This window comes from Ranitomeya variabilis, chromosome 5, assembly GCF_051348905.1.
Source record: "Ranitomeya variabilis isolate aRanVar5 chromosome 5, aRanVar5.hap1, whole genome shotgun sequence".
NCBI classification, from domain to species: Eukaryota; Metazoa; Chordata; class Amphibia; order Anura; family Dendrobatidae; genus Ranitomeya; species Ranitomeya variabilis.
In genome coordinates, this window is record NC_135236.1 from 491,392,994 (window position 1) to 491,407,987 (window position 14,994).

The window sequence follows — 14,994 nt, forward strand, 5'->3', positions numbered from 1 at the left end:
TATATAGCGCCAACATATTCAGCAGCACTTGGTGATGTAAGGCTTGCATGAAGCTCCTGGTAAGTTTTTGTGCTGAAAATAATGCACAAGGAGGTATGGACTCTTCAGTTATCGAGTCAGCAGAATGATGACAACTTTTATACAGAGTCTCCGTACACGATGACCCCATTCTAACTTTAATATGTACTTCCAATTTTATACAGAATCACAGTTGATGATGGTATATTAAGTAGCGAAAACATTTAATGGACTCAATTACAAAGGTAACATCCTATTACAGGATAAAGCTTGAATTTAGACTGATCTATTCCATTTCTTTCACATATGTTAGTAAAGACAGGCTAGAGTTGGGTTTTATATACATAGGACAATGAAAAAAAAAAAAAAACACGTAAAAAATTTCTATCAACTGCAGGCTTTTACATCTCTTTAGAAAACGGGGTTATATGACTTAGGGCGGTTTCCCTACATGTTATGGCATTTCTGATCTGTGTTCAATTCTAATTTAGCATTGCGGCCTTTTCGCTCTTATTTTTCCCTGCACGGTAGCTAAATGGAACCATGAAAGAACCATGAAATGGCAGAGCCTTCATACTCAAGATTGGTAGGGATTCTCCCCTGTGGTAGGGGGAAAATGCTTTAATTAAATCACAGCAGCCAATATGAACGCATCATAACGCTAAGTTCCAACACAAGAAAAGAAACTGATAAATGAAGGTGTCACAGAAAGTTTCCTATAATAAATGTTTATTTTATACAGATGGATTTCAGAGTAGAGTCTTTACACAGCCGAAGGCCATTCTTCCAGATGGCCATCATAAAAATCAGGTTATTACATCTTAAAAAAAAAAAAAAATCTTACATAAAGAGAAAAAGATATGTGATCTCAAAACTGAATTTTGCATTTCCCCAAATTGTAGTTATCCTTATAAAACAGTCATAAATAAAGTTAAACTAGACTACAGAACAGGCGTAAAAAGTGCAGTATGATACAGAGCGATTGGAGATGGGTAGAGATGTCAGACTCCCTTGTCAATCACTGTTGGAGCGTAGTGATGGTGCATATGTACATCTAGAGCCGTTCTTATAGTGGGACAATGAATAGAAAGGAATGTGCTGGGCAGGTTAGCATTACTGCCTGCTCTTCAGAGACTCCACTAGCCTGCAATACAAGGAAAACAAAGTCTCAAACTATAAAGTCACCAAAATTAAGAGTTACCTAGGTTATAGAAAGCCACAGCTAAAATATAGCAATCGACATATTTATTATACATTGTCCCTTAATATTTGGGCTAACCCCTTAACAACCAATAAAGTGCAGTGTCCGTCATAAGGTGCCTCCCCGTTTGGTGCAATGAGCCCGCACCTTTTCCAACCCCTAACAGCCACAGGTGGAATCGCGATCCACCCGTGGCTGTTAACATGTTAAATGTCGCTGTAAATCTCTTGACAGCGCCTTTAACATGCACGCCTAGGAAACGCGTCACAAAACATGTCCATTGGCGCCCGAGTCACATGATTGCGGGTTGGTGGACAGCGATGCTGGACAGTGGTCGGCGCTCATAGTAAGTGAGCAATTCTGCTCTACACAGCAGGGCTTAAGCTTCAGCTCTCCCTTACTGAAGTAAAAAAAAAAAAATGTTTTAAATGTAATAAAATATAAAAGTTTAAATCACCCCCCCCCCCCCATTTGCCCCATTCAAAATAAAACAAAAATGTTAAAATGATACATTTTTGGTTCAGAATCACCCAATCAATATTTTAAATAAATTAATCCGATCGGTAAACTGCGTAACACGAAAAAAAAAATCAAAATGCCAGAATTACATTTTTTTGCTCGCCGCAACATTGCATTAAAATACAATATAGGGCAATCAAAACTTCGCATCTACCCAAATAGTATCAATAAAAACATCAGCTCCGCAAGCCCTCACCCAGCCCTGGAACCCGAAAAATGGAGACGGGTATCGGAAAATGGTAACTTTTTTCTTTTTTACAAACTTTGGATTTTTTGTCACCACTTAAAGGGAACCTGTCACCCCCAAAATGGAAGTTGAGCTAAGCCAACCGGCATCAGGGGCTTATCTACAGCATTCTGGAATGCTGTAGATAAGCCCCCGATGTATCCTGAAAGATGAGAAAAAGAGGTTAGATTATACTCACCTGGGCGGGCGGTCCGATCCGCGTCGTGGTCCGGTCCGGGGCCTCCCATCTTACGATCACGTCCTCTTCTTGTCTTCACGCTGCGGCTCCAGCTCTGGCGTACTTTGTCTGCCATATTGAGGGCAGAGCAAAGTACTGCAGTGCGCAGGCGCCGGGCCTCTCTGACCTTTCCCAGCACCTGCGCACTGCAGTACTTTGCTCTGCCCTCAACAGGACAGACAAAGTACGCCTGCGCCGGAGCCGCAGCGTGAAGACAAGAGGACGTCATCGTAAGAAGATGGGAGGCGCCGGACCGCCCGCCCAGGTGAGTATAACATAACCTCTTTTTCTCATCTTTCAGGATACATCAGGGGCTTATCTACAGCATTACAGAATGCTGAAGATAAACCCCTGATGCCGGTGGGCTTAGCTCAACTTCCATTTTGGGGGTGACAGGTTCCCTTTAAATAAAAATTAACCTATGCATGTTTGGTGTCTATAAATCCGCAATGACCTGGAGAATCCTAATGGCCCGTCAGTTTTAGCATTAAGTGAACATGATATTTAAAAAAAAAAAAAAATTGTGGAATTGCACTTTTTTTTTTTTTGCAATTTCACTGCACTTTGAATTTTTTTCACGTTCTCCAGTAGACTATTTGGTAAAACCAATCGTGTTGTTCAGAAGTACAACTCACCTTGCAAAAAACAAGTCCTCACATGGCCATATTGACGGCAAAATACAAAAAGTTATGGCTCTGGGAAGAAGGGGAACGAAAAAAGGAGATGCAAAAACGGAAATACCCCTGGCCTTTAAGGGTGAAAGGAAATCTGTCAGATCCCCTAAGGACCCCAAAATTTTACCAGTAGGTTTCAGAGCCATATTACTGCACCACAGTGTGTTGTGTTCCAAGACTGTTGATATGAGCAGTAAATAACACCTTTACATTGCTCATAATTCCCTAATTAGCCATGAGGAGTCTATTCCCCAGATTAGTCCTGCCTCAGGTGCTGTAATCACGACACCCAAGTGTGACGTCTTCACCGTTCACTGCACCTGCCATAGCTTCAGTGCAGAACTTCACACGCTGGTACAAGAACTTTTGCACTGTAAAATTGATATGTTGACTCGCTTACCATTCCATCGCTTCATCGAGGCCAGTGCCTTTTGTAGCTGAAGTCTTGAAAATTTGCCATTTGCGATCCTTCAGAGCGGGTAAACCTAATGAATTTGCTACCTCTGTAGGGGTCATTGCTTGTTCCATGTCTTGTTTATTTGCAAAAACCACTAGAATGGCCTTTTTCAGCTCTTCTTCCTAAAAGAAAATGAAATTGTAGTGTGATTTGCTTTTTAGGTATGTGCAATAAGCAGATATTTAGTCTTCCAGTCTTCAGATTTCGCACGTTAAAAGGGTTATCCAGGACTATATTAATTTTTTGCTATGGGCCTAAGAACTAACAGGAATATAGTTGCTAACTATACGTTCTACCCAGGGCAGATCTCTGCCAGCACAAAGGGGTCACCACTTCTGCTGACATCACGTCGACAGAGCAGCGGCTCCTTTTCTGCTCTGATGATTGATGAGGCATTTCTAACTATGTAATGCTGATTGACAGCCAACTCCCTGCTGCATAACTGCAGGGAGCCGACTGTCAATCAACACATCTTCAGCAGTCCCGCCCCGTGGACTGAGCAGACCGGAAAAGGAAGAGCTGCTCTGTTGATGTGGAGCAGCTGAATCACCTGCCTATTTTTTATTTATTTTTTTTTACTATAAGCCAAAAAACTTAGTCCTGGATAACCCAGTTAATATTTTTAAGGAAAATTACCAAACTAATAACTGATTTTACTACATATATAGTGACTTGGAAAAGTATTCGCCCCACCTTGGCATTTATTGGGTTTGGCTACTTCGCAACCTGGAATTTCACAGGGTTTTTAGTGTTTTTATTAGTTCATGTAAAGAACATGCCTACAACTGTGACAATATGGGTTTGCTCATTCCTCAAGGCAAAACTGCTGCAGCTCCTTCAAGTTTGGTGGTTTCCTCTGTTGAACAGCAATCTTCAAGTCTGACCACAGATTCTCAATTGTATTAGGGTCTGGGCTTTGACTACGCCACTCCAAAACATTTGCACGTTTGCCCTTAAACCCACTCGAGTGTTACTTTAGCAGTATGCTTTGGGTCATTGTCTTGTTGGAAGGTGAACCTCCGCTCCAGTCTCAAACTGCCAAACTGATACTGGTTTTGCGGAAGAAGATCCCTGTATTTCGCACCATCCATCTTTCCCTCTACTCTAACCATTTCCCTGTCCCTGCTCTCGAAAAGCATCCTCACAGCATGATGCTGCCACCACCACGTTTCATGGTATTCTTGGGGATGATGAGCAGTGTTGGTTTGGCGCCAGAGTTTACCTTGGTGGCCAAAAAGTTCAATTTTGGTCTCATCTGACCACAGCACCTTCCTTCATACATTTGGGGAGTCTCTCACACGTCTTTTGGTAAACTCTAAATTAGCCTTACACACAAAAATTGTAAGTAAAGGCTTTTTTCAGCCCATTCTTCCATAAAGGCCACCTCTATGAAGTACTGTATTTTTCGGACTATAAGACGCACCCCAAATTTTGGGGTGAAAATAGCAGAAAAAAAGATTTTTATAAGATGGGGGTCCGTCTTATTGTCCAAATTTAAGGTATATTACCTGAGGGCCTACGGTGGTACAGCAAGGTCACAGCAGGCATGGTTCCTTCCTCAGGATTGGTCCGGTGTCGGCGGTGCTGATGTTTGGTGTGGGCTGTGGGGAGTGCACCTTAGCAGGGTCCCTTCCTGCTAAGGTGGATGGCACCATGGCCTGGTGCCCATGGGGGTTGTGGCAGTGGTGTGGCGGCGGCAGAGGTGCAGCGATGCTGAGGAGCGGTGAGCGGTACGGCCTGCACCTGAGCAGGGTCCCTTCCTCAGGTGTGGTGACGCAGCGGCCAGTGTCCAAGGCGAGCAGCAGAGCCGGGTTAATGACTGGTTTCTCAGTGGCGGCGGCCATTTTCCCGAGGCCGCGCGTGCGCAGATTGAGTACTCTGCTTCCCGGGCTTCAGGAAAATGGCCACGAGAGGCAGCGGGTGCACAGATGTAGATCACGGCGGCCATTTTCCTGAAGCCGAAATCTCGGCTTCAGGAAAATGGCCGCCGCGATCTCAATCTGCACACGTGCTGCCTCCTGCGGCCATTTTCCTGAAGCCCCAGGAAGCAGAGAACTCCATCTGCCTCAGGAAGATGGCCGCCACCACCAAGAAACCCGTGATTCACCCAGCTCTGCTCTCCGTGGACACCGGGCCACGGCGTCACCTCACCTAAGGAAGGGACCCTGCTCAGGTGCACGCCATTCTGCCCACCACGCCTCAGCATCGCCGCACCTCCGCGGCCGCCACACCACTGCCGCAACCAACCAGTAAGCCTGAGTTCGAACTATAAGACGCACCACTCCCCATTTTCCTCACAATTGTTTTGGGGGAAAAGTGCATCTTATAGTCCGAAAAATACGGCATATGGCCATTTGTGGTCATATGGACAGATACGCCAGTCTCGGCTTGAGAACTCTGTAGCTCCTTTGGGGTTCTCTTTGGTCTTTGTGTTGCCTCTCTGATTAATGCCCTCCTTGCCTGGGCTGAGAGTTTTGGTGGGCGGCCCTCTCTTGGCAAGTTTCTTGTGGTAGCATGTTCTTTCTATTTGAGGATAATGGATTTGATGGTGCTAAGAGGGATCATCAGAGATTGGGATAGTTATTTCTTTATAACCCAACCCTGACTTGTACTTCTCAACAACTTTGTCCCTGACTTGTTTGGAGATCTCCCTGGTCTTCATGGTGTTTGGTTAGTGGTACCTCTTGCTTAATGGTGTTGCACCATTTGTGGTCTTGCAGAAAAGGTGTGTATATACTGACAGACCATGTGACGTGAAGTCCACCTGTATGCAATCTGTCACTAAACTTGTGACTTACGAAGGTAATTGCTTATACCAGAAATTTTTTAGGGGCTTAATAGCAAATGGGTGTGAATACATATGCATGTGCAAATTTTTAGTTATAGGCATAAATTAAATTTATGGGATTATATTTTTTTCCTCACTTCACCAACTTAGACTATTTAGTGCTGATGCATTTCACACAAATTGGATTACAAAAATATTTAAACACAGGATGTAATGTAACAAAATAGGTAAAACGCCAATGGGGTTAATACTTTTGCAAACCACTGTATATGGGAAACGTGGCAAATTTTTTTTATATGACGATATGCGAGTACACCCACGTCTTGTAGCAGTTGCCCTCTACCCTAAACCCATGCTAACGTGGTTTTAAATGCTTGTCAATGTGCATATGTTTTTTTATAAGTATATACAGTATGTCTCTACTAACAAATAAAATCTGGGTATTAAGCCATATATTTATAGCGGTTGTGCACATTTAGCATTTGAAATGGGTGCTGGCTGTATTATACAGGCGGCAAAAGTAGCTGCTGCAATTACGCTAGCTAGGGTTCCAATCAGGGCTGTGGAGTCAGTAAGCCAAATTAACTCCTCAGAACGGCCTCACTACTGAGCATGTACATAAAGTGCAGCACAGATTCATTTCCACTAAAAGCCGATATCCTTACATCAGGGACAGAACACACATTTATAGGACATTTTATAACTTTCCCAAATTATTATGAAGACACAGCACATTCTGCACTGTACTACTGTACCCAATGTATTAGATATTTTAGGAGTCGGAGTCTGTGCATTTTATACCAACTCCGACTCCACAGCCCTGGTTCCAATCACAAGACTTTAACGTCTCCACGTTCACATGTTAAGTATTTGGTGAGTTTTTACTTCAATATTTGTAAGCCAAAACCAGGAGTGAGTAAAAAAATATACAGAAGTGGTGATGTTTCCTCGGATTCTTCCACACCTGGTTTTGGCTTACAAATACTAATGTAAAATATTGAATGTGTGCATGTAGCCTTAGGCTACTTTCACACTAGCGTCGGGCCGACGTTCCCGACGCTAGCGTTGTCTCCGCCGCACAACGGGGGCAGCGGATGCATTTTTCCAGCGCATCCGCTGCCCCATTGTGAGGTGCGGGGAGGTGGGGCGGAGTTCCTGACGGTCCGCCACTGCACGACGCATCCGTCGCACGACGGGTGCGACGTGTGGCAATCCGTCACAATGCGTCGCTTAATGTTAATCAATGGTGATAAAACGCATCCTGCAAACACTTTTGCAGGATGCGTTTTTTCGGCAAAACGACGCATTGTGACGGAATGCAGTTAACGCTAGTGTGAAAGTAGCCTTAGTTGCCTCAGGCAATTTTGACTGCAGTACTTAAGATGTTAGGAAAGGGTGGGTTTTATTTCTGACGCCCATCTGCCCCCATGCAATGTGACAGTGAGTTACTCCTAGGCTGTCATGGCAATCGGGGATCTTCAATGGCTGCCATGTTAGTACACCTATGAAGTCTAAATTAACAATACACTGCTATACTACAGTATTGTGGTGTATTTGTATGGCTGATGAAGCAACGCAGATTCAAGTCTCCTTACGAGGACTAATTAAAAATGTTAAAAAAAAATTAAAAAAAAGTAAACATGCAAAAATAATTATTTAACCCCTTAAGCCCCGAGGGTGGTTTGCACGTTAATGACCAGGCCAATTTTTACAATTCTGACCACTGTCCCTTTATGAGGTTATAACTCTGGAACGCTTCAACGGATCTTGGCGATTCTGACATTGTTTTCTCGTGACATATTGTACTTCATGTTAGTGGTAAAATTTGTTCGATATAACTTGCGTTTATTTGTGAAAAAAACGAATATTTGGCGAAAATTTGGAAAATTTCGCAATTTTCCAACTTTGAATTTTTATGCCCTTAAATCACAGACATATGTCACACAAAATACTTAATAAATAACATTTTCCACATGTCTACTTTACATCAGCACAATTTTGGAACCAAAATTTTTTTTTGTGACGGAGTTATAAGGGTTAAAAGTTGACCAGCAATTTCTCATTTTTACAACACCATTTTTTTTTAGGGACCACATCTCATTTGAAGTCATTTTGACGGGTCTATATGATAGAAAATACCCAAGTGTGACACCATTCTAAAAACTGCACCCCTCAAGGTACTCAAAACCACTTTCAAGAAGTTTATTAACCCTTCAGGTGTTTCACAGGAATTTTTGGAATGTTTAAATAAAAATGAACATTTAACTTTTTTTCACACAAAATTTATTTCAGCTCCAATTTGTTTTATTTTACCAAGGGTAACAGGAGAAAATAGACCCCAAAAGTTGTTGTACAATTTGTCCTGAGTACGCTGATACCCCATATGTGGGGGTAAACCACAGTTTGGGCGCATGGCAGAGCTTGGAAGCAAAGGAGCGCCATTTGACTTTTAAATGCAAAATTGACTGGAATTGAGATGGGACGCCATGTTGCATTTGGAGAGCCCCTGATGTGCCTAAACATTGAAACCCCTAACAAGTGACACCATTTTGGAAAGTAGACCCCCTAAGGAACTTATCTAGATGTGTGGTGAGCACTTTGACCCAACAAGTGCTTTACAGAAGTTTATAATGCAAAGCCGTAAAAATAAAAAATCATATTTTTTCACAAAAATGATCTTTTCACCCCCAATTTTTTATTTTCCCAAGGGTGAGAGAAGAAATTGGACCCCAAAAATTGTTGTGCAATTTGTCCTGAGTACGCTGATACCCCATATGTGGGTGTAAACCATTGTTTGGGCGCAGGGCAGAGCTCGGAAGGGAAGGAGCGCCATTTGACTTTTCAATGCAAAATTGACTGGAATTGAGATGGGACGCCATGTTGCATTTAGAGAGCCCTTGATGTGCCTAAACATTGAAACCCCTAACAAGTGACACCATTTTGGAATTAGATGTGTGGTGAGCATTTTGACCCAACAAGTGCTTTACAGAAGTTTATAATGCAGAGCCGTAAAAATAAAAAATCATATTTTTTCACAAAAATGATCTTTTCACCCCCAATTTTTTATTTTCCCAAGGGTAAGAGAAGAAATTGGACCCCAAAAATTGTTGTGCAATTTGTCCTGAGTACACTGATACCCCATATGTGGGTGTAAACCATTGTTTGGGCGCAGGGCAGAGCTCAGAAGGGAAGGAGCGCCATTTGACTTTTCAATGCAAAATTGACTGGAATTGAGATGGGACGCCATGTTGCGTTTGGAGAGCCCCTGATGTGCCTAAACATTAAACCCCCCCACAAGTGACACCATTTTGGAAAGTAGACCCCCTAAGGAACTTATCTAGATGTGTTTTGAGAGCTTTGAACCCCCAAGTGTTTCACTACAGTTTATAACGCAGAGCCGTGAAAATAAAAATATTTTTTTTTTTCACAAAAATGATTTTTTAGCCCCCAAGTTTTGTATTTTCACAAGGGTATCAGGATAAATTGGACCATAAAAGTTGTTGTCCAATTTGTCCTGAGTACGCTGATACCCCCTATGTGGGGGGGAACCACTGTTTGGGCGCATGACAGAGCTCGGAAGTGAAGGAGCGCCATTTGGAATGCAGACTTAAATGGATTGGTCTGCAGGCGTCACGTTGCATTTGCAGAGCCCCTGATGTACCCAAACAGTACAAACCCCCCACAAGTGACCCCATATTGGAAACTAGACCCCCCAAGGAACTTATCTAGATGTGTTGTGAGAACTTTGAACCCCCAAGTGTTTCACTACAGTTTATAACGCAGAGCCGTGAAAATATTATTTTTTTTTTTTTTCACAAAAATGAAATTTAGCCCCCAGTTTTGTATTTTCACAAGGGTATCAGGATAAATTGGACCCTAAAAGTTGTTGTCCAATTTGTCCTGAGTACGCTGATACCCCCTATGTGGGGGGGAACCACTGTTTGGGCGCATGACAGAGCTCGGAAGGGAAGGAGCGCCATTTGGAATGCAGACTTAAATGGATTGGTCTGCAGGCGTCACGTTGCATTTGCAGAGCCCCTGATGTACCCAAACAGTACAAACCCCCCACAAGTGACCCCATATTGGAAACTAGACCTCCCAAGGAACTTATCTAGATGTGTTGTGAGAACTTTGAACCCCCAAGTGTTTCACTACAGTTTACAACGCAGAGCCGTGAAAATAAAACATATTTTTTTTCCCACAAAAATGATTTTTAGCCCCCCAAATTTTTATTTTCCCAAGGATAACAAGAGAACTTGGACCCCAGAAGTTGTTGTTCAATTTGTCCCTAGTACGCTGATACCCCATATGTTGGGGTAAACCCCTTTTTGGACGCACGGGAGAGCTCGGAAGGGAAGGAGCACTGTTTTACTTTTTCAACGCAGAATTGGCTGGAATTGAGATTGGACGCCATGTCGCGTTTGGAGAGCCCCTGATGTGCCTGAACAGTGGAAGCTCCCCAATTCTACCTGAAACCCTACCCCTAACCTCACCCCTAACCGTTTACTGAACATTTTCTGACAGTCATAAGTGCCACGTATATAAGTGCCACGTATTTAAGAGCCACGTATTTAAGTGCCACGTATTTAAGTGCCACGTATTTAAGTGCCACGTATTTCAGTGCCACGTATTTCAGTGCCACGATATTTCAGTGCCACGTATTTCAGTGCCACGTATTTCAGTGCCACGTATTTCAGGCACTGAAAAATACGTGGCACGTAAATACTTCAGTGCCACGATATTTCAGTGCCACGATATTTCAGTGCCACGATATTTCAGTGCCACGATATTTCAGTGCCACGAATTTCAGTGCCACGTATTTCAGTGCCACGTATTTCAGGCACTGAAAAATACGTGGCACGTAAATACGTGGCACGTAAATACGTGGCACTGAAATACGTGGCACTGAAATACGTGGCACTGAAATACGTGGCACTGAAATACGTGGCACTGAAATACGTGGCACTGAAATACGTGGCACTTAAATACGTGGCACTTAAATACGTGGCACTTAAATACGTGGCACTTAAATACGTGGCACTTATATACGTGGCCACTGAAATATCGTGGCACTTATATACGTATATAAACGTATATTTCAGTGCCACGTATTTCAGTGCCACGTATTTCAGGTTAGGGGTAGGGTTAGGGGTAGGGTTAGGGTTTTTTGTTTTTTTCTTGTTTTCTTGTGTTTTTCTATAAAAACGCATGCGTTTTACCGCGTTTACATGCATTTTTTCACACATGTGGTTTTTTTAAAAAACGCATGCAGATAAAAACGCAAGTGTGAAACCAGACTAAAAGACGCTTTTTATAGCAAAAAAGTTTTTGCGTCTCCACATTTTGAGACCTATAATTTTTCCACATTTTGGTCCACAGAGTCATGTGAGGTCTTGTTTTTTGCGGGACGAGTTGACGTTTTTATTGGTAACATTTTCGGACACGTGACAGTTTTTGATCGCTTTTTATTCCGATTTTTGTGAGGCAGAAAGACCAAAAACCAGCTATTCATGAATTTCTTTTGGGGGAGGCGTTTATACCGTTCCGCGTTTGGTAAAATTGATAAAGCAGTTTTATTCTTCGGGTCAGTACGATTACAGCGATACCTCATTTATATCATTTTTTTATGTTTTGACGCTTTTATACGATAAAAACTATTTTATAGAAAAAATAATTATTTTGGCATCGCTTTATTCTGAGGACTATAACTTTTTAATTTTTTTGCTGATGATGCTGTATGGCGGCTCGTTTTTTGCGGGACAATATGACGTTTTCAGTGGTACCATGGTTATTTATATCCGTCTTTTTGATCGCGTGTTATTCCACTTTTTGTTCGGCGGTATGGTAATAAAGCGTTGTTTTTTGCCTCGTTTTTTTTTTTTTTTTTCTTACGGTGTTTACTGAAGGGGTTAACTAGTGGGCCAGTTTTATAGGTTGGGTCGTTACGGACGCGGCGATACTAAATATGTGTACTTTTATTGTTTTTGTTTGTTTTTTTTAGATAAAGAAATGTATTTATGGGAATAATATTTTTTTTTTTATTATTATTTATTTAGGAATTTTTTTTTTTTTTTTTTTTACACATGTGGAAATTTTTTTTTTTACTTTTTTACTTTGTCCCAGGGGGGGACATCACAGATCGCAGATCTGATAGTGTGCACAGCACTCTATCAGATCTGCGATCATCCTTTCATCGGAGCAGGCTGCAGCTTTCATCTGCAGCCTGCTCCGACCCGGAAGTGCTCCCTGCAGGACCCGGATACAGCCCCTCGGCCATTTTGGATCCGGGGCCTGCAGGGAGAAGACGTTCGGTACGAGGTGAGTACATCACCTTGTACCGATCGTCTCAGGGAAGCCCGCAGGGAGCCCCCTCCCTGCGCGATGCTTCCCTGTACCGCCGGTACACCGCGATCATGTTTGATCGCGGTGTGCCGGGGGTTAATGTGCCGGGGGCGGTCCGTGACCGCTCCTGGCACATAGTGCCGGATGTCAGCTGCGATATGCAGCCGACACCCGGCCGCGATCGGCCGCGCTCCCCCCGTGAGCGCGGCCGATCGCGTATGACGTACTATCCCGTCACCGGGAATTAAGGCCCACCCCACCTCGACGGGATAGTACGTCATACGGGCTTAAGGGGTTAAATAAATAGAAAGAAAGAAAATCAAACTGGCAGAATTTGCTCCCCCAAATAACAGCAATATAAACATCAGAAAGTCTTATGGGTCCCAAAATCATACCAATAAAAGTACAACATATCCTTAAAAAAACCAAAACATCATACAACTCTATTGCGAAAAAATAAAGATATGGCTCTCAGAATATTGTGACTGAATCCAATTTTTTATACAGTTTAAAAAAAGATTTATCATTTGTGTGTTTTTTGAGTCACTTTTGTTTTTGTCTTGTGGTATTTGCTGATGTTTTTGCACCAAATTCTTTAACCCTGTCATGACCCAGCCTATTTTGACCTTAAAGGGAACCTGTCACCCCCCCCAGGCGTATGAAACTAAAAGAGCCACCTTGTGCAGCAGTAATGCTGCATTCTGACAAGGTGGCTCTTTTAGTTCTGGGTGCTGTAACTAGAGAAATAATCAGTTTTATAATTTGTCAGAAATACCTGGTCTTCAGTCAAGGAGGCCGGCGTTTCCCCCCTGCTGCAGACGCCACACAGCCGTCACTCAAATTTTCCGCCTCCTCCTCACCGCTGTTTTCAAAATAGCCGGCGCCTGCGCTCTTATCCCCTGCCTGGTGCAGGCGCAGTGAGCGCTGCCCGTCGTCTGTCCTCATATGCAGCCCAGCTGACTGCGCCTGCGCGGCCGCCCTGCTTGTGATTCCCAGCCCCGCAGTGTGAATAAATCATAAGTCACTGCGGGGCTGGGATTCACAGGCAGGGCAGCCACACAGGCGCAGTCAGCTGGGCTGCATATGAGGACAGACGGCCAGCACTCACTGCACCTGCACCAGACAGGGGAAAAGAGCGCAGGCTCATTTCAAAACAGCGCTGAGGAGGAGGTGGCGCCCGGCGCCAAGAAGATGTGAGTGACTGCTGTGTGGCGTCTGAAGCAGGGGGGAAACGCCGGCCTACTTGACTGAGCACCAGGTATTTCAGACAAATTATAAAACTGATTATTTAAAGCGACCCCCTGGGGTCAAGTATAGGTCCACCTGTACCTGCTGGTCGGGTGACCTTTCATTGACCCCGGTCTTCCCTCCCGAAGGAACACGATCATTCTGTGACACAGCACATGCGTTACAGGTTGGATTGGCACCGACTTTCATGACGCAAACGCTGTGTCACAGGTCGGGAAGGGGTTAAAAGGCACAAGGGTCATTAATTTTGCACAAAGTAAAAATGTGTGGGATTTTTTTCTGTCTAACTATTTTTACACCTTTTTAGTGCAACAAGTTTCTCAAAATGTTGGAAAAATTCCTGAAAAAATGCATACATAAAATTCTGGATTAGAATTGAAAACAGGATTTTTGGTTACTCACTGTAAAATCTGTTTCTCAGGGCCTTCACTTGGGGACACAGGAAACAATGGATGTATGCTGTTGCCACTAGGAGGTTGACACTATACACAAATAAAGTTAGCTCCTGCTCCGCAGTGTACACCCCACCGACTGGCACTAGGTTAATCAGTTAGTGAGAAAGCAATAGAAGAAACAAGTAAAAGAAAGGAACAACTCAAACTGTAACAATATGATACAGAAAGCAGAGCTAATAAACATGGGAGGGTGCTGTGTCCCAAATGAAGGCTCAGAGAAACAGATTTTACGGTGAGTAACCAAAAATCCTGTTTTCTCTATCGCTTCATTGGGGGACACAGAAAACCATGGGATGTCCCAAAGCAGTCCAAGTGGAAGGAATAGCAGAAAACTCACCACTGCCGCCTGCAAGATCCTTCTATCTACATTGGTGTCCCGACAAAGCGTATGTATAAACCCTGTAAAATTTGGCGAACGTGTGGATGGAAGGCCAGGCTGCCGCTTTGCAGAGTGGATGCCCTATGGAGTACCGCCCAGAATGCGCCCACTGCCCAGGTAGAGTGTGTCTTAATCCCAGGGGGAGGCGCTCTGTCCTTAACCCGGTATGCCTCCAAATTGCAGTCTAGATCCAGCGAGCAATCATAGCCTTGGAGGCCGGCAGGCCTCTAGGCGCACCCTCTGGAATGACAAAGAGTCCGTCTTCCTAAAGGGGGCGGTCCTAGCCAGATAGACCCGCATCGCCCTGACAAGGTCTAACCTGTTCAGTGAACGCTCCAGAGGATGAGTCGGAGCCGGGCAAAAGGAAGGGAGGACAATATCCTCATTTAGGTGAAAGGCAGATACCACCTTGGGAAAGAAAGAGGAAAGAAGGAAGAGGCCGCAAAAAA

General features: G+C 43.7%; 1 protein-coding gene across 1 annotated transcript in view; it reads right to left on the reverse strand.

The window, feature by feature from the left end:
- Positions 1–730: 730 nt before the first annotated feature.
- The window catches only part of ARL1 (ARF like GTPase 1), a 33,725-nt gene continuing 19,461 nt past the window's right edge, over positions 731–14,994 (reverse strand). The window contains exons 5-6 of the mRNA XM_077265602.1: positions 3,277–3,455; positions 731–1,162 (exon numbers count right to left, since the gene is read on the reverse strand). Of these exons, the coding sequence (XP_077121717.1) occupies positions 1,132–1,162; positions 3,277–3,455 (210 nt within the window). The 3' untranslated portion in view covers positions 731–1,131. The remainder of the gene's footprint in view (positions 1,163–3,276; positions 3,456–14,994) is intronic.